The following is a 21,007-nucleotide window of genomic DNA, read 5'->3' on the forward strand; positions in this document are numbered from 1 at the left end:
GCAAAACCTTCAACTCTCCATCAGCATTATTGTCATTATGAAGTTATGTATCAATTCTCAAGTGAAGTTAATGGTAGCGTCTAGTGGTAAAAAGAGCACATGGTATATGGCCGGGCATGGTGGCTCACGCCTATAATCCCAGCACTGTGGGAGGCTGAGGCGGGAGGATCACTTGAGGTTGAGAGGTCAAGACCAGCCTGGTCAACATGGTGAAACCCTGTCTGTACTAAAAATACAAAAATTAGCTGGAGGTGGTAGCGCACGCCTGTAATCCCAGCTACTCTGGGGGCTGAAGCAGGAGAATTGCTAGAACTCGGGAGGCAGAGGTTTCAGTGAGCTGAGATCTCACCAGCCTGGGTGATACAGCAAGACTCCATCTCAAAAAAAAAAAAAGAAGCACATGGTATAAAACTGTGAACAGTCCCCAAAGTATTTCTGTTAAGTCTAACAGTTTAAGTTATTAAACCAATGCTGCTTTAATTTACCTTCTCATACTAGCTGGTCTAAAAGGTATATCTGTCCTTCAAAGTCCTTAATAAGACTTCAGATGTTACAAAGCACATTTCTCCTCTGTCACTGAAGTCTTACGAGCACCCTTAAGCCAGCCGAGGCAAGGAGTAATTTTATCCCATTTCAGTGATGACAAGAGGTGCGGTGCGTTCAGTGTCAAATGCAGGGCAATGCAACTGATACGTGAAACAGGCTGTTCAGAGAAGCACCTTTGAGGAAACGACCTCATGATAAAGCTATTCAATAACCCTGAGATAATGAGGAAGGGTATGAGAAATGCTCTTCAGTGTCAGCATCCTCTTCATTTATTTCCTAGTAAGTCAGACTATAGAAACAACTAGAGAAAAAATATAAAACCCAGATCCCAGCTGAAGGTGGTAACTTATTAAAGATTTTAGGGCAGTGTTCCCTCCACCTTCCTCTCACTATGTTGTCATAAAAGCAGGTCTGTTACTCTGTCCATCTTGGAACTGAAGTGACCACGGCCTCAGGGCTAGAAGATTTAAAAACCCATTCACAGCAGTCAGTGACCAGTAGGTTAATAACGGGTAAATAGCCTGAAATATCACCAGACACTCCATCATGCTGTGTGAGGGTTCCTAACCTAGTGACTTTCTTTTTCACCAAGCAAGATTTATTTATATTTTTCCAGTTCTGCTGACTTTTGGTAGCACCCTGTTCTGAACCATGACCAACTCTGCCATTAAAATAACATCTTGGATAAACCACATTTCTTCTGGGAGTTCAAAAATGCTTTTTCACACTTTCAAATCTGTAAACTCAGTAGGAGTGAATAAGTTTGTGTGGCTCAAATTCAACTGTTTCATTTATTTTCAAAGCAAGGCAAGAAAAGAAGGGCAGCTATGACTACCCCATTTGACAGAAGAAGAAAGCAAATTTCAGGTCTCCTGATGCCCAGTCCAATTGCAGCCCGCCCTCTGTAGCTGTGGGTTCCACATCCATTCTTATAGCTTCAACCAACCACAATAAAAAAATTCAGAAAAAAATTGCATCTGTACTGGACATGTACAGACTTTTTTTCCTTATCATTAGTCCCAAAACAATATAGTATATCAATTACTTACACAGAATTTGTGAAGGATTAGGTATTGTAAATAATCTAGAGATGATTTAAGGGAGGACGTGTGTCAGTTATATGCAAATACCATGCCATTTTATACCAGAGACTCTTCTTCAGTCTGTGAATTTTGGTATCCGTGGGAGGTCCTGAGGCCAATCTTCCACAAATACTGAGGGATACATGTACCACAGAAGGACCGGAGAGCAAGAAAAAGGTGCTTTCTCTGACATCAATTTCCACCTCCCTGGCACAATATGGGGTTATTATGTAGAATGATGCTAGGCTCAACAGCACATTCGGCCATTACCTTGTAGGATCAACTCAGGAAAAGCAAGTCCCTGAGGTGTAAAGGTAGTGTTAAGTTTCATCAGAAAAACAGTGGGAAGGTGTCAGGTCTGAACCAAGGATCTCTGGCCAAACCTGTAAAAGGCAAGGTTGCAGCCTACCTGCCAGGGTCAACTTCACTAGGCATTGTTTGCCTACTGAGGAGGTGCCCAAGAAGAGGAAAGAATGGGGTTGCAGGCACCACGGAGACGTAGTTTGCCTATTTCTCAACTCTGCTTGTGGCCTATGTATGCTGTTACCATGAATGCCCTACCTAAATGGAAGTCCCTTGCCCATGTTATCCTCAGAAAAGAAGTCATCTTATATTCAAAGCTGCACAAAGTCTTTCACATTATGAAGTAGGGTCTAAATCCATTTATTTTCAACGAATTACTCTTTGGGGAAGAACTTAGTCCAAAATGATTTCAATCAATGCTGCTTTAGGATGTTTAATAGAAATCATTTGAGAGAATCAGTAAAAAACCAAAAACAAACAAAAAACACACAACATACATTTAGTAACTATTAGTGAATTATGAGCTCAAAATTGCAAGTCATAAAAAACTAGGTCAGTAGGCCCCAGAGGAATCATTTTCAAAGGTAATATAGATATTTCTGTTTCCTGCTAAAATGTTATAGCTTGTGGTAGACCAATGTTCCAGCCAAGAAGACTTGAAAAACTGTTGAAAAAAAATTTTTAAATCTTATTGAAGGTATTGGAGAGCTGCTGGTGAGGCAGCTGGAACCTGAGGAGCTGAAATCTACTGCAGAGAGGTGAGCTGATCATCAGTGACAACTTCTTCTCTCAAAGCACTTGCCAGTTCTTGGTGGGGTGTAGAAGATGAGGCTCAGACCTAAGGGCAAGGATGCTTTCATAGCTTTCAGCAATCTCCTAGTGTTTGAGAAACAAAAATTGGGGTTTAGGATTACAAAGGTACCCAGAATTTATTGTCAAACTTCCAGAGAGAAGGGAGGTACAGAGAAGTGAGCCAGACACTCTGTAGTATTCCAGTGAAAGCATTTGCCGAGTTCTTAAGCTGCATAGGACAAGAGAATAAGTTATGCAAAAAGCCCTTGAAAAATCATTGAAGAGGTTTTGGCAGTCTCATCACCCTAAGGAGTCAAAAATCAGGTTATCAGGCCTCACCAAAGAAAAAGACCCATAGTAAGTCCCTCATAACTACAACCTAGGGTGAGCCAGAAGTAGTTTGAGGCTAATACAAACTACATCTCAGGTTTGGGTCAGCTCTGCCCCTGACTCAGTTATAGTGATCTGCACCCACTGAGGCAGCATAACTTTCATAAGAAAGAAATATGATCATATACAATCTCCATAATTTGTATATACATTGTCTACCATTAAATCAATGTTTATCAAGCAGACTAATAAACAGGACCAAAAGAAAAACAGACAGTAGAAACAGACCCACATATAACATTTATATCAGTTATTTGAGGTAAAAAGTAACTTCAGTGATGAGAAAGGACCTAATGTTGAAGGTGAATTGTGAAGAATTTCAGTAAGCGTATTTCACAAAATGTGATAGATATTTCTAAACTATACAACATGTTTTTATTTAAATGTATGTGTAATTAAATTAGCAAAAGGTAGTATCAGTAAATCGTTGACTCTTTTGGCTATATCTATAAAGGTTTACCTATTTAGACTGGCCTCAAAACTTTATGTCTTCATCTTCTCCTTGGGAAATTGGGGACATTGCCCACTATTTTTAATCACTTTATATTCAGGTATATTTGGTAATGCATAACCCACCACCTCCTACGTTTCATGGTTTGCTTGGCATCCCTGGCAACTTTATCAAAGAAAAGCACTTGATTCTCTGGAAAATCATTCCTCTAAGAGAAATAGTACAGGACTCTAGAAGAATTTTATTTTGCAATCCCATAAAAACTGATAATAAACACAGAGTGATGAGTTTTTAGATTTAACATTATGTTGATTAAATGCACTCACTGTTGATTGGTTAATAATCTCTGACTCCCCAAAAAGGCAATAAATTCTAGCCAAAATGTTTGATTCCATGGAAGATGAGCAGGATCTTGGTCTCCTATTCTCAACAACGCTATGATCGAGCTCAAGGTTTAGTCTGGCAGTGTCTACAGGACCTCCCTCCTGCAGGAGAGGCAGGGCCCTCTGCTGCAGACACTCAGAGCCTCATGAGTGAAGTCACTTCAGAAGCCAACTCTCAGAATGGTGTGAAACCAACCTTGGGGGTGACCTGTCCAACGTTTACCTTCTTCTGGCTCTTGTTTTCCTAAAGTCTCAACCATTAACGAGATTATACATGGTGGTTCCAAGGGAGATAATGGTATGTGGTGTGCCTTTAAGAAGCATGGGAGAAAATAAATTCTTGGAGAGAGTTGCGGTCTGAGCATCCCAAGCAGCCTGGAAATGGTAAGATCTTGAAGAGAAACCACTGACCTCTGAACACACAATCACCCAATCTTACAAGGATCCTAGTGCCCCAAATGCAGTGTAGAAGCCACAGAGCTGCTTGACTTGAAGGGGTCTTGCTGCAGGCTGGAAAAAGAGGACCTCAGCGGGACCCACTGAGGACAGAGGATCAGAGCAAGAGGGGTTTCCAAGAAACCAGAGGCCAGATGTAGATGAAGACCAGATCTCCAAAAATAATGGAAATAGAATTTATCATCATGCATGCTATTTGCATATCAACTTGCATATTATTTCAGGGGGTTTAAAGCCTGCCCCTCTTTCTCCATAAGAGACATCCATAAATTCCACATTAAAGGACTATTCTCTACGGAAAAAGTATTTGTTTAGCTTCTTCTTTCTTTTCATCTCTATCTCCCTCTCTTCCATTTCTCAATTAAGTATCATTTTTTTCATGGTCGGAATAGGAATCTTAACAATAACAATAGCTATGACTTAAAAAAAATCAAATTCCATGTGTCAGGACATTCTATACATTAATGCTTATAATAACGCTAGCAGGTGGGTATTATTATCCTGCTATTTTTAGATGAGAAAAATGAGACTCTAAAATATTGCTATTTTAAGTTAAGAACTTCTAAGATCAAAACCAGATTCAAATTATGGCTGACTAACATGATATTTTTTAAAACCCCAAGTGATTTGATTGTGCAGCAAGAGACCTGGCGTTGAGAACTGCTGTCCAAAAGACTCTATTTCTAACTGCCATATTCCCTGCCTACCAGACTAGAAATGCAGAGAAGTCAACACATCTGCGTGATTGTGGGGTTACCAGGAGAGGGGCTCTTGTGTGTTATATCCTCAGTCTGGTCATTGTGTGAGTGATGATTTTAAGCACTCATTTGCATACTTGAACACGAATGTGAGCATTAATTAATGTATTAATCAACATGGCGGGGAGAGGAAAGAATGTGGCCAATGAGCAGTCCTGATGGAAGTTGTACAAATACCCGTGAAGCTGGCACTCCTTAAGGTTAGGTGAACACTTATGGTGGCCTCAGATCTGCTCCCCTCTGCTAGACACACTCATCTGGGCTTGTCACAGTCTAGGTCCTACACTCCAAGGAATGAACCAAGGGTGTGCCTTTGTCAAGGCCGGAAAGCTATCTCAGCGAGGGCCTGTCTCTTGATGCCTACTTTGTAGCCGCAGTTTGAGAATTAAGAGGATTAGACAGTAGAGCATCATGGCTAAAAGCCAGTGATGGGAAATACAGCGAGACCCAGGTTTAAATCCTGCCTCTATCACTTACCAGCTGTGTGTCTTTGAACAAGTCTCCTAATCTCTTGAAGCCTCAGTGTCCTCATTATAAAATGGGAGTCATGGGAAGTCTGGGAGAATTCAATGAGATCTTGCATAAAGCACTTAGCACAGTGCCTAGCCAAGGTATCCAGTCATGTTAATTATTACTTTTACACATCACTATAGCCACACACCTACCATGTCTTAACACTCAGGCTCCAACACTATTCATGTCACTCATTCAAACTCTAGTGTGATGTGTAAGAGCAAAAGATGCAGGCCTTGGGCCTCATGTTTGTACAATAACACAGGGTGAGCCAAGACAGAGAAGCCAAACCAATGGAGTTACAAGTAGGTCGATGGCCATCTAACTGCAGTCAGCTTGCAAGGAAGGACAGTTTGAGGTGAGAGAGATTTACAACTGAGGTCTGCACATCAAGGAGCTTTCAGGATCTCAGACCCTTCTCACTCATAATACTAAGTTTTCCCATGAAAACAATAGCATGTTACTGTTGGATGGAATCTTCGAGATCTTATGCAAGATCCTCAATGTCAAATTAAGGAAACCAAAGCCCAGAGATCAATGAGCTGGCCCAAGGCTTTACATTAGTAAGCAGTAGCCCAGGAGTGGAACTCGGGCTTCCTGAGCTCAGAGTCAATGTTGTTTCTGTGACTCCACATTGTGCCTCATTAAACATGGGAATTACTGATTAGAATTGACAGTGCTAGTCATTTCTGTTCATTCTAACCACTGGGAATATATTATGTATGTGCCAAGATAGAAAGAACAGTCTAATTAGGTATTTAGAAGATTTAGAACTCAGAATTTAGAGGTTAAGTGCTGGATGAGGTTCTGCTCCTCATCAGCTAGGGAATCATTTGACTCCTTTGAGATTTTCTGTCTTTTAGGATAGAAGGTGGCAAACTTTTTCTGCAAAGGGGCAGGCAATATTTAGACTTTGCAGGCCATATGGTCTCTGTTGTAACTATTCAACTCTGCTGCTGTAGCAGCAAAGATGCCACAGACAATACATAAATGAATTGACACAGCTGTTTCCAGTAGCACTTTACTTAAGAACACTTGGATTTTATTTAATTTTCATGTCACACAATATTATTCTTTTTTTGAATTCTTTTCAACCATTGAAAAAAATGTAAAAACCATTTGTAGTTTGCAGACGATACTAAAACAGGCAGTGGGCCTGATTTGGTCCTCTGGCTATAGTTTGCCAACCTCTGCTCTAGGAATAAACTCAGCAATATCTGCTCCATTTTGCCAACTGTGAAATGTTTTGTAAGTAAATATATTAATTATATAAGAATAGGGAAGCCCTGGTTTGACTGTAGCTTGAAGAAAAAAGATGTAAAGATTTTAGTGACACATATGTAATGCAACCAAGAACATAAAGTAGCTATTGAAAATGCATGTAGTTCTAGATTGCTTTGAGTATAAAATAGCATCCAGGTCCTAAGAAGAAATCTTCCAATATAATCTGCAACTCACGTGGTTCAGAACATATATTTATTCTGATCCAGCCAATTTTAAGGAGACTACTAACAAATTTAGTAGTATACCTGGGAGGGAAATTAAGATGTTGAGAAGTAAAACTATATTTTACCAAGAACAGTTGTAGGGAGGAAGGGGATGTTTGAATGATGAGGGAAGATGAGACTTATCCAGAGAGCAGAGCTAAGACCAATGGTAGAAGTCAAAAGAAGGTAGACATCAGCTCAACAGACAAAAGAACTCCCTAAGAGCTGGAATTGTCCAATAGTGTGATGAGCTATCTCACACACATGAACTCTCCATCACTGGGAATTTTCAAGTAGAAAATGGCTGACTGCTTGTCAAATAGGTGGTATAGCTGTTACCATCATCTACGAGGGGAGGTCAGCTAAATGACCTTAAAGTTTCCTTTTGGCCCTAAAATTCTGAGTCTACAAACTAAATTAATGGAGAGAAAGCAATTTGAAGATCTGGCTGCTCCTGAAAGCCTGCAGGACCACATTCAGGATGTGGAGACATTGGGCATCTCTGTGACTGTCTCTTACCCACAATTGAAAAGGCTCTCAGTCCAAATGATATTCAAACCAGCCTCACTACTGGCCTGCCGGGCTAACTTCTTCTCAGGGAGAGGGATTTGAGGGTTGTGTGTGCATCCCAGACAGTACCGGAAGTAGGGTAGGCTGTCATCTTTGAGTCTTGCCTCAAGCTCATCTTGATCTTGTGTTGGGGCCAAACAATAGGTAAGAAGAACTACCAAGAAGATTTCACCAACTGGATTATTGATGAAAGGATGGAATGGAAGGAATGGGTCCCTTAGAAAAACAGCTAGTTATTCAAAGGGGTGGGTCATAGGGAGGAAGCGGGTGGGGAAAGAATCCTGGAAGTAGAAAGTTATTCATTCCTCCAGCCCCCAGCCTCCCTCCCAGATGGTCCCCAGAATCAAGCGTCTCTCAGCTGTGAGTCCTGAGGTGAGAGGAGGGTTTCACTTCCTGCCTAGGGTTATCCAGTGCTGGAAGAGCCATTACCACTGACATGCGCTGACTTGGAGCGTTGAAATGAAAGAACCGAGTGTCTTACCCTTCTCGTTCATCATCCGCATTGTAATACACCTGTGGAACAAAACAATAGGCTTACTGTAGGTCAGAGAGAAGAAATGGAAAAAATATTACGTGATGTACACTTTCCTAAGGCATAAACTGTCTCTTAAAAAGGCAAAAGACTAATCTGTTTAATGATGCTGTGTGTGTGTGTGTGTGTGTGTGTGTGTGTGTGTGTATTTCTAAGGAAATCCATATTTAACCTCCTTATAATCTCCATGGAGTTAATTCCTAGATTTTAATAAAATAAGATTGGAAATCTGATTATTTCTAGCTAAAGTCAGTCGGATTAGATTAACTATGGCATTAAGCCAAATCTTACTCTTGACATTAAGGAGATATTTTGGTGGGATCTAAAATCCATTGTTTACAAAGGCTCTGGCTTTGCCGGGTGGGTCCTTTCCTGCCCCCTGTGTAGCACAGTGTCTGGAATCAGCTTGCCTGTGGATCAAATGGGGGATGGAGAGTGGGGTAAGAGAGCAGTGTGACGGTAAGTAGGCCTGTCTACTTACTCCCCAAAGGGGCTCAGGGTATCTTGGCATCCCTGCAACCACAGAAATTTAGGAGTCAACAGTCTTCAGGCCAGGAAAGGTCATTTAGCTCTGGAAAGTGTTCCTGGCCAGAAGGAAGATCTCCAAAGACAGACTTTAGGTAGTTGGCATGGCAGAAGGCAGAATCAGATTAAAGAAATTATGAAGCATCCTTATTATTTTATAGAAAGAACCATGGGAGAAATCCAGAGGGCATCTGCTATGTACATATGTCCTCTTGACCCAATTATCTGTAAACATTAATTGTGAGTCTTTTGTCATCTTTATCTGTGTGTGTCAGGACTGTTGTGTTTGAGTGAAGAACAGGACTATTGTGTTTGAGTGTGTTTGAGTGTGTTTGAGTGAGTTAGTATCAGGTATTTACATATTAACTCAAAAGTAACCTCTGATTCTAGTACATTAGTCACTGTCCCTGCCTCTGCCTGGGTGAGAAACAGCTGTGTCTAGATAGACAACCTCCCTGCAAACCTTCTCAAAGGCTCTTGGCTGTTCCTGGGATGCCGTCAAGCCTAGATCTAGTTACAAAACAAGACTGGTTACCTGGAACTCTCCGGGAATGAGTCATTCTAGTCATTAGCTCAGATTTCTACAGGAATTTGTCCTCTTAATTTTTTAATGGCTATGGTGGTTTTTGACTGCAATGGTTTTTGAGATGCTACAAATCCTTTTGTCTCTCTTGCTCCCCTTTCTCTTTCTACCCACTTAAGGGAAACCAGCCATATCCACTGGCCTGCCACTGCTGGCTCTTGTTTTGCAGGTCAAAGTTAGCCAATCTCTGCTCCATCCCCAAATCTAAGGCCATGGCACTGCCTCTTCTCTCCCGTCTTTGGAAGGATCTTTGTATTGCATACTTAGTTTCTTCTTAAACAGAAAACAGAGGAGGTAAGTTTTTTCTTCCCACCAGAAGTCTCAGCATGGCATTCAGAGCAACTGTCATTGGGATGTACAAGGAATAGGACTGCTTAATTTCATGAATATGGAGTAACCCACCTAAGTGAAGGAGGCTGGGGCATTCCACTGGCCATGCAACTGGATTATTTTGATAAAGTTCCCCATGTTGGCTTGTGTTTTGCTGCTTTCTTTAAACGTGGCATAGTGCATCTATCTGGCCTGACTACTGGCCTCTGCAAAGTTGGTTGGTGACTCAAAGATGGAAGCAGCCTTCTCTTAGGTGTTTTCCCACCCTCCAGAATGTTCTTTACATCACTGTCCCTTCTTTGTCATTTCTCCTCCTTGCTCACAAGGACCCACTATTTCTACCATGTCAGCTGTTGGGCCCATTGCACTAACTTAATTTTTAGAGCATGTTTTTCAAACTTTAGAGTGCATAAAAATATCTGGAGACTTTATCGTAAATAAAAATTCCTGGAACTCACTTGGGGAATTTTAACTCAAAAGATCAAGGATGGAACTCAGGAATCTGAATCCTTATCAATAACTCCTATGATTTGGAAAAAGTTTTTTTTTTTTTTTTTTTTTTTTTTTTACAAACAACAGTGCAAGAAATGGTTTCTGAGTGTGTGAGAGAGGAGAGGAGTCCTCCTTGGGTTCAAGAGCTTTGAAGAAGGTTGATGCAAGCAAAGTAGACATTATCTAAAAAGACAATGCCTCTGCATCCCACCATTTTTCCCAATCTCGCCTAATCACATGACCTTTAAAGGCATCCAGACAAAAACAGCCTGAATATCAGGGATTCAATATCAGGTGAGTGAGACTGAAGGGCTCCATAGTGCCTGCACATTGGATTTATTCCTTCATAATAGTTTTGATGAGTGTCTCAAGAATATTTCAATCCACATGTGAATCAATGAGATAATGGGAGAGGTGGGGGGCAGGTAGCCTGACAGCGAAATACCCACTCCCCAAGTCGTGTCCTTGAGTGAACAAGGACTGCTGCCCTGTAGCTTCAGCATAGCTTGGGAGTCCCTCACTGCCCATGAGAACCACAGGGCTGCTGGCCCTGCAGTTGTGTACAGCTGCAATGCAGCTGATTTTAGCAAGTCTCAGGACTGCAGTGGTTTTTGAGATGCTACAAATCCTTGCGTCTCTCTTGCTCCCCTTTCTCTTTCTACCCACTTAAGGGAAACCAGCCATATCCATTGACCTGCCACCGCTGGCTCTTGTTTTGCAGGTCAAAGTTAGCCAATCTCTGCTCCATCCCCGAATCTCAGGCCATGGCACTGCCTCTTCCCTCCTGTCTTTGAAAGGATCTCCCAGGCATCTAGCTTTTTGGAGAAAAGGCAGTCTGAAAGTCCCTAGCCACTGTCCAAGCTCCTTTCCTTCAGCTAAGCTAGCTGATCAATCACAGGATAGTCACAGGTTGTTCTAGGGACAGCTGAGTGTGTTCCTTTGTTACCAGAAACTCAGGGCAGGCTTCTTCATTGATCCTCCTCTCCGAATCCAAGGCCATGGGAGAAGGCTGAGAGCTCCGAGGAAGGCCTTCAGATATACAGCGGGATATACAAGCAGGATATACAGGGGGGTGCTGACTGGGCTGCCTGGCAAATGCTGAAACCAACAGACTGAAACATCTGCACTTTCCTTCTGATTCTGCCTCAGGCTGACAGCCGGGCTCATGACACCTGGGGGCAGGATAGGTCAGTGGACTGACAGTCAAGAGCAGCCAGATAGGGCCACTTTTCCTCCTCAGATTAATTTACACTTTGTGTATTTTGGAGAAATCTTGCCAAGAGAACAGGTCAGGTTGTTAGCTTTGACATGGAACTGAGGCCGGAGTCATGACAGTAAACTAAACAATAAGAACAATTTAACTCAATTATCCCTTCTTCTGGAAGGCATGGAAACCTAGCTCCATAAAATCCCATGGGGCACAGACAGTGCAGACACAAATCATCACCACGGTCTTAGGAATTAAAAAAAATAGGTACTGGCATGCTTATCTTGATAAATTATAAAATTCCTCCTCCCCACTTTGTGTCCTTGTTCTTATCCAACAAGTAAGACAGGATGAAAATGTTAAATCAGTTTTTAGTGTTAATGTGTTTTCAGAAACAGCTATAGGCATTTTATTACCATGTTGGGTCATGAATAACAAGAAAAAAGCTGTGGTTGTAGAGTTGCTCTGTCTCATGAATCTAATGAAAGAACACAGAATACTGGGGGACAAAATACATCTAAAAGAGAAAGTAAAGCCAGTAGTGATTTCTCTTCCTACACTAAGGTCAATTCCAATGAGTGTCTGCATGCTTAGAATGGAAGAAAAACTTAAATGTGTCAGTATACTCCTATTTCTCAAAACAGATGTTTCCTCAAAGAACTTTGGGTTTAAAAGAAAACTCATCGAATCAATAATTCATTAAAACCCAATTGATTTGGTGAAAAACAATTCTGGTTAATGCTAAGGAAATAATTATTTTTTTCCTTTTTCACACAATTTTTTTTAATCACATAACAGAAATAATACTAAAAACAAAAACAAAAAATCAGCCATATCTCATAACCCTGTAAAAAGTGTTGCAATTTTTCTTGCTCCCTTCAAATTCAGTTATATGTTTTGGGATCATAATATGAACACAAATTACTATTCTACATTTTTTTTTCCACTGAACATTTTCATAACTAGGTCCCATGTTGCTACGTAGTTTCCATAATTAAAATTTTAGTGACTGCATGATATTCCATCAACTTGAGCTACCATAGTGAGTTAATTATTGGACATTTACGTTAGTTTGAAATATTTCGTTTCACTTGTAGATATAACTAGAAGACAGAAATTATTTCTTAAGGGGGCTTGTCTACAACCTCATTTTTATTTTGATGTGAAATGATTTACCTATTAAATGGGAACTTTTTATTTACTAAGCGAAAATTTGTTGAATGAGTTTTATTTAAGCTGAGACTCCCCTTGTGCAACTTTATGAAGTTATAGGTGCAGTTTAACTTCCCACCATTAGGTGGAGCTCTACTGTGTCAGGATAATCCCCGCCATGACAAAGCTGACAGAACAAAACTTACAGGTTATCAGCCTTCTCGCTTTCTTTCTCTTCCACGCTTTGTCAACACTTCACTAATACCAGCTTACTCTCCTCTTCGACTTAGTTTCCTCTCCTGAGACATTCCTTTCTATAAAAATGCATTTACTATAGGGAATGACATTGACTTTTTCTCTAGTGAATGGAAGGTAAGTTATTTTTAAGGTCAACACTGTCTTGAAATTCTTCTATCTTAAGGCCCTACCTTCCCTGTGGATGGATGGGAGGTGGGCGTTAGCTGGTAGGTCATACCTGTCCAGTCCTCTGCAGGTTTGCAAAGTGAACATCAGGTATGAAGAGAACTGGCTGTGAGTGGAGATCAGGCATGGTTTTGAAGTAGGTGATGTCACTCTTCTTCTGTAAAGGTATGGCGGCCAACTTTCCATCAGAGGCTGGATGGGATCACAAAACTCATAAATGAGAGAGTCATATATGACTAAGAACTCTCAATTCTAAGTCCTAGTCTTAAAGTCCACGATTTTCTCCTAGGAAGCTTTCTGAATACCATAGATGTGAACACACTTTGACACCTCCCACCACCTCATCCCAGCAAAACCAGAAGGAGCATGGACTTCAAGTGAGCACTCCTGAGGTGAAGCTCAACGCCCCTCACACCCTCCTATCCCTTCATGCACCCAAGATTCCTTGTCTGCAGAAGGAGGATGCTGGTCTCCACGTTATTGCAAAGTCCTTCCTAGCTCAAACACACTGTGCTCATGTGATTCTATTTGCTTTTCACAGGGATAATCAATCACCCTGTCTCCACTGCCAGGGGAAGGCAAACCATGCCTTGCATGTATGTAGTTTTACCTACAACCCATTTCTTCCACCTGTTCCCCCAGTGGACACAGCCCACCTGCAGTCTTTAGAAAGCAACATTAGTCTCAGTGAAACTCACAGCTGTTACATTGAGTTTGGGAGGCCTGGCCTTTCCCTTTCTTCCTGTTCTGCTTCCGCTCTTCATCTCGGATTTTTCTTTCTGCTCCCTGATAGGAAAAAAAAAAATACAGACAATGCCAGGCATATTAGCAGAGCATGCAAAAGTCATGTCACACATAAGTCATGAGGATATGAAACAATACAGGTGAGAAGGAAACCAGGCAGCCCCATTTCTATTCCTCTGGCAAGGTTGGGCTTTGGTTCTGAAAGCCAAGACCACTCATAAGTCTATAGCACATTTGTGTCCTGTGAGTGATCCTGCCTCTCCCAGATTTTCTCTCCTTTTTTGGTATCTTTCCTATTTAAAGAAATTCAGTTTTGAATCCATATGGAAAAAATCAACACAGTTCGCTAAACCAATGAAACCCATTAAGTGACTTTAGTGATTATAATAAAATGTCAGAAGATGAATCATTGACCCATTATATTTATTCCTAGGCATGGAGAGGGTTTTAAAGTGTGAATTCCCTATAAAATGTTTCCTTTGCTTTCCTTTTAAACTTTAAAAAATTATTACAGTGGTGGAAATGAAAGAAGCCATAAGGAAACCACACAAGATGTAGGACTACTTTGTACATGTAAGTATGGTTTTTGTTTTTGTTTTAATATTTCCATATGTTCTTAGAGAGAGTGCTCATTCAACCAAATAGAAAAATGTTTAGTCTATTAAACTCCTGTTTGCTCCTTTGTTTTTGCAATTTGCCTTTTTCATGGGCTCCTCTTGCCAAATCGCCAAATCGCATCCTACTTAACCATTTGACCACCACCCTATATCTCTTTACTTCATGGCCTATAATGATGCCCTATCTTTTCTCTTTGGTTATTTCTCTCTATGAGCTTTGCTAACTCATTTTCTTTTCCTTATCCCCCAAATACAGACATTCCAAAATGGATTCCTTTTCCTTGCTCTATCTCTACTCTTGCCGTGGAAGAATTAATCTGTATCTTCGTTTTCACAAGGCACTAGGTAGGTGACACTCTGATCAACATCTCCCACCTAAACTCCTTCCCTAAGTTTCAGATTCATGTTTACAGTTCTTGCCCATTGTGGTGGCATATTTAGGGAGCAGCAATGCATAGAATGGCCAGCAACCTTTCACCCTTCCAAAATTGTCCCCAAATCATCACATATAAAACAGATAGATTTAACAATATAAAAATTTAATCCTTCTGTATGCAAACAAATCAATTAAAAGACAAAGGAAAGGTTGGCAAAAATACTTGCAATAAAATATCACATAAAATGTCAAATCCTTAGTATATAAATAATGATTCAAATTTTAAAAACAGCTAACATACTAATAGAACAATGGACAAGAGTCATGAAATAGGCAATTCACAAAGACACACACATGGTTTGAATTATTACAGGACAACGAGATATATTTTTTGCTTATCAAATTGGTTTTTGTAGAAAAGCAGATTCCCAATTCTGGCCAGCATGATGCCATGACACAGTGAGAATTTATGGTCAATGAAGGCTTCACAAAAGAGATGGCTTATGGCTTTAAACTAATTTTTGGAGAATGAGTAATAATAGCTAACTCTGTGCCAGGGAATTTCTAAGAGCTTTACACAATAGAATTGAAATAACTTAATATTTTAACCAGATCATTTAAATGTGCATTTTTATATTTTAAAAACTACCAAATGAAATAATTATTTTACTTACTACCAAAGGGGAGAACTTTATAGTGCTTCATATGAAGTTTTGAATTGTCATTGACACTTGCAGATCATGGAAATTCACAGCAAAAGGGGAATAAAATATAAAACTATCTGCTAGGGAAATCTTTTCCTGATATATAAAGGTTTTGTACAGTTTTGTGCTAGAAAACATATTTTCAAAAAATGAAGTGCTAAATGCACAGATACAATCTTCAATTGGATGTGAAACATAAGCAAAGGGGTTCTTTAAAATACTAAAGTCTGTAATAGGAGCTATTTTTTTAATTGGGTCCATGTAAGGCATTTTTCTACGTGCTTGGGGCTCTGTACAATATAACATTTAATAGAAATAAAATTTAGATTTTTTTAACCTGTATAAATTATAGCTGCCCCCAGAAACACCCCAAGTTGGGTCAAGGAATTTGATTTCTGAGTTAATGTTTTATTTTGTACTATTTATGAGGAAAGGGAAAATAATTAATCTGTTTCAAGATTTATACAGAAGCATACCTCAGAGGTACTATAAGTTCAGTTCCAGACCCCCATAAAAAAGAAATATTGAAATAAAAAGAGCAACACTTTTTTTTTATTTCCCAGTGAATAGAGAGGTTATGTTTGCACTATAGTGTATCAAGTGTGCAGTAGCATTATGTCTTAAAAATGTATATATCTTAATTTAAAAATACTTCATTGCTAAAAAAATACACACTGAAGCTTTAGCAAGTTGCAATCTTTTTGCTAATAAATGGTCTTACCTTGATGTTGATAGCTGCTGACTGATCAAGGTGGGTTGCTGGTTGGGGTGGCTGTAACAATTTCTTACAATAAGACAAAAATGAAGTTTGATGCATCAATTAACTCTTCCTTTCAGGAAAGATTTCTCTATAACATGTGATGCTGTCTGATAGCACTTTACCCACAGTAGGACTTCTTTCAAAATTGGAATCAATCCTCCCAAGCACTGCTGCTGCTTTATCAACTAAGTTTATGTAATATTCTAAATTCTTTGTTGTCATTCCAACAGTGTTCACAGCCTCTTCACCAGCAGTAGATTCTATCTCACTTTCTTTGCTCATCCATAAGATGCAACTCCTTACATGTTTCTTATGAGATTGCAGCAATTCAATCACATCTTTAGGCTCCACTTCTAGTTCTAATCTTGCTGTTTCCATCACATCTGCAGTTACTTCCTCTACTGAGGTATTGAACACCTCAAAGTCATCCATGAGGGCTGGAATCAACTTCTTCCAAACTCCTGTTAATGCTAATATTTTGACCTCCTCCCATGAATCACGAATGATTTTAATGGCATCTAAAATGGTGAATTCTTTCCAAAAGGACTTCAACTTACTTTGCCCAGAACCATCAGTGGAATCACTATCTATAGCAGCAACAGACTTACCAAACACATTTCTTAAATAAAAAGACTGGAAAATTAAAATTATTCCTCGATCCATGGACTGCAGAATGGATGTTGTTGTGTTAGCAGGCATGAAAACAATATTTATCTTTTTGTACATCTCCACCAGAGCTCTTAGGTGACTGGGAACATTGTCAATTAAAAGGGATCTTTCTTTTCCTGAGCAGTAGGTCTCAACAGTGGGCTTAAAATTAAGCCCACCAGAAACACATAAGCTGTCATCCAGGCTTTGTTGTTTTGTTTACAGAGCACAAGCAGACCAGATATAGCAAGATTTTTAAGGACCCTAGGATTTTTGGAATGGTAAATAAGCACTGACTTCAACTTAAAGACAGCAGCTGTGTTAGCCCCTAATGAGAAAGTCAGCCTCTCCTTTGAGGTTTCAAAGTCAGGCATTGACTTCTCTCTAGCTATGAAAGTCCTAGGTGACATCTCCCAATAGAAGGCTATTTGCTCTACAATGAAAATCTGTTGTTTAGTATAGCCACCTTAATCAATGATCTTAGTTACATCTTCTGCATAACTTGCTGCAGCTTCTACATCAGCACTTGCTGTTTAATCTTGCACATTTATGTTATGGAGATGGTTTCTTTGCTTGAATCTTATGAAGTGATCTCTGCTGGCTTCAAACTTTTCTTCTGCAGCTTCCTCATCTCTCTCAACTTTCACAGAGTTGAAAAGACTTAGGGCCTTGCTCTGGATTAGGCTTTGGCCTAAGGGAATGTTGTGGCTGGTTTAATCTTCTATCCAGACCACTAAAACTTTCTCCACAACAGCAGTAGGGCAGTTTCACTTTCTTATCATTTGTGTGTTCACTGGAGTAGCACTTTTAATTTCCTTCAAGAACTTTTCCTTTGCATTCGCACCTTGGCTAACCGATACAAGAGGCCCAGCTCTTGGCCTGTGTCAGCTTTTGATATGCCTTCCTCCCTAAGCTTAATTATTTCTAGCTTTTGATTAAAGTGAGAGAGATGCAATTGTTCCTTTCACTTGAACACTCAGGGACCACTGTAGGTTTATTAATTGGCTTGGTTTCATATTGTTCTGTCTCAGGCAATAGGAAGACCAAAGGAAGAGAGGGAGAGAGACTAGGGAATGGCTGGTTGGTGGAGCAATCAGAACACACACAACCCTGATCAATTAAGTTCACCATCTTATATGGGTGCAGTTGGAGGTGCCCCAAACAATTACAATAGTAACACCAATGATCATTGATCGCAAACATGACAGATATAATAATAATGAAAATGTTTCAAATGTCAAGAGAATCACCAAAATGTGACACAGAGACACGAACATATTCTGTTGGCAAAATGGAGCTGACAGACTTGATCGATACAGGGTTGTCACAAACCTTCCATTTGTAAAAACCTGCTTTCTGTGAAACATAATAAAGCAAAGCACAATAAAATGAGGTAAGCCTGTATATTCAATGTAGAATTTAGCAAAGTCACATGCTTGTTATTTTTCAGGCACTCTTTTATATGCCAAATCCAAAGAATTAACGTAAAACACAAAGTATCTATAAAGCAGGTGGTGGCCCTTCTACAAAAGAAATTTCCTGCCCAGAATGCCCAGCTATCAGCATGACAAAACAATTTTGATAAATCCACTCAAGAGAACCACAATTCTTATTTCTAGAATAAAGCTTTTGACTTCACAGTGACCCCGGGAAGCTTCGACACATTCCATTAAAGTAAAGAAAACACTCCTTGAGCAAGACCTTCCAAGTATTCCACCTCTATGATTCTTTGTGACCTGAGACTTTGAGAAAATATTCTTTCCACTGTTATTAAAGTGTAAAAGTCTAGTTCTTCCAGAAGAGAATAATTCGTTACAAATACTAAATTTGTCATTTGAAAATAATTTCCTCCATCTAAATGTTCACTATAGAGTGTTAAATTTGGAAAATATATCTGAAAAATTCCTGCCAATATTGTGATCATTTTTGCCACCACTTGAGAGGTGATGGCTGTCTTTGTTTTTTATTTAACACTTAAGTTGCTCCTGTACATGTATTTTAAGAATGTGGCTTTATTTCTCAGTTTTTCCATGCGTAGCTATTGTTTGCAGTAACACAAAATCTTCACGAAAGATTGTGAAAGAATTTAATGTTAGCATAAAGATATGCATGTAGGTATCTATATAGGTAGGTATATAAACAGATCCTGAAGTTTAAAAATGTATTAACACATGCATTTCAATAAAAGTATCTTAATACCAAGTATGGTTAGGAGAGCCCTTTATTTTCATCTGCACTCTCACAGATGTGAGATTAATTACAATTGATTAATTAATTGATTCATTAGAAATCAAGCTGGAGAACTGTAAATAGTGCAGAATTCCATCTCTTGAAAACTCTAGACTGTGATGAGAAAAATACATGGTTTTAAAACGGAATAGCCCTCAACTCTTTTGCCTGAAAGGACAAGTCAAATTGGGCATTTGTATTTACACACCCATTTGAACAGTATACAAATTAAACTTTTATTTCTCTTTTTAATCTCCCAGGAATCAGTTTTACTTGGATTTTGAAATTAGAGTGCAACAATGATGACAAATTACAGCAAAAGATTTCGGGTCTAGTTTGTTAAATAAATTGACAGTAATTACGATGAATACACCCTGCAGGACCCGTGAGATTTCTTCCTTACGAGTTTCCTGACACACCCCACTCCAACTCTTAACATCAGGATGTGTAACTTCCTGCTAGAACCTCTTGACATCGCTACTTACTTGGAATAAATGCTTATCATTTATCCAACATTCTCCAACCATTTTCTTTTACTTAGCACTGATATTTACTAGACTGATATGCAAAATAGGAGCTATTGGAAATGCCACCTACTTTCTGATTGGCAAGGTATTTGTTGACATAGTCCTTCCCAGTTTTTATGCATATTTACAAACATATTCACACAAATAAGTGGTTCTTTCAACCATTTCTTTCCTTGCCACAGATTACCCTCTTAACACGACTTCAGGAAACAACTGCTTTGGAAAAATCCATACAATCCTCTTTTTCACCATTTCCCTTCTACAGGTTAAAATAACTGAATGAAAATGTATAAAACTATTTTCAAACAAAAGGTATGATCAATCAGTAATTGTATCTGCCCTCTTAGTGTCTTATAGTCCCTCTCATTCTAGGACTTAGGTGAACAACAACATAACATTCGCTGTACATTATGCATGCTTTTATTCTTTGTTTTTCTTAGTATTTATTACATTAACACTATAATGTAAAATAATTTTAGGAGAATCCTTAAGCCCTCTCTCTCACTTTCAATTCCAACTACCAAAGTGAATATGAATGGATTGCCAGGTTCCTCTATCCAATTCTTTCCCCTCTTTCTCGTCATCTCTAACTTTATTCTTTATTTCCAAGAAGGGGATTCATGGAGGGGGATTCTACAGTCTCCCCCGGAATATCTGAAATAAAGTAAGGGAATTCAAATTATTTAAATGCTTCCTTATTTTTGCTTTAAAAAATTGTCTGTTGGGAGGCCGAGACGGGTGGATCACGAGGTCAGGAGATCGAGACCATCCTGGCGAACATGGTGAAACCCCGTCTCTACTTAAAAAATGCAAAAAAACTAGCCGGGCGAGGTGGCGGGTGCCTGTAGTCCCAGCTACTGGGGAGGCTGAGGCAGGAGAATGGTGTGAACCCGGGAGGCGGAGCTTGCAGTGAGCTGAGATCCGGCCACTGCACTCCAGCCTGGGTGACAGAGCGAGACTCCGTCTCAAAAAAAAAAAAAAAAAAAAAAAAAAAAAAAAAAATTGTCTGTTATACATCATTTGAAAATGTTTAATATGCTGAATTAAAGATATAAGCTGAATTTTGGTTTGGTTTTGTTTCTAAAGCCTACCTTGGCTCTTTGTTGAGGTGTTGAAATGCCAGTTGTCATTTTGGTATTTTATGTTTAAAGTTATTTATCAATTCCAGGAGAATGAGTTTGAAATTAGACCTAGATTTGCATCTAACTACTCTGCATTCTCACTGTGTGTCTCTGGGCAAATTGCTTATGCTGTCTGTACCTTTGATATTTCACCATTCCTATACAACTGTGTCTGTTGATTTAACAGGCCTCTGGAAACTGTCATGGAAACTTCTCTACTGTCTTGGAAACTGTCCTACTGATTGCTGTGTCATGGAAACTGTCCTACTATGTACTGTCCTACTGTGTACTGTGAAGTGTCCTACT

At 39.5% G+C, this 21,007-nt stretch overlaps 1 protein-coding gene across 3 annotated transcripts in view; it reads right to left on the reverse strand.

Annotated features, from left to right (window-relative positions):
• LOC105476041 (grainyhead like transcription factor 2) overlaps positions 1-21,007 on the reverse strand; it is a 184,607-nt gene that overhangs the window by 28,404 nt on the left and 135,196 nt on the right. For all 3 annotated transcript variants that reach the window (XM_071067933.1, XM_011731661.3, XM_011731660.3), the window contains exons 10-12: positions 13,674-13,761; positions 13,028-13,167; positions 8,213-8,244 (exon numbers count right to left, since the gene is read on the reverse strand). In XM_071067933.1, coding sequence (XP_070924034.1) covers positions 8,213-8,244; positions 13,028-13,167; positions 13,674-13,761 — 260 coding nt within the window. The remainder of the gene's footprint in view (positions 1-8,212; positions 8,245-13,027; positions 13,168-13,673; positions 13,762-21,007) is intronic.

Source organism: Macaca nemestrina, chromosome 8 (assembly GCF_043159975.1).
Source record: "Macaca nemestrina isolate mMacNem1 chromosome 8, mMacNem.hap1, whole genome shotgun sequence".
Taxonomy (NCBI): Eukaryota; Metazoa; Chordata; class Mammalia; order Primates; family Cercopithecidae; genus Macaca; species Macaca nemestrina.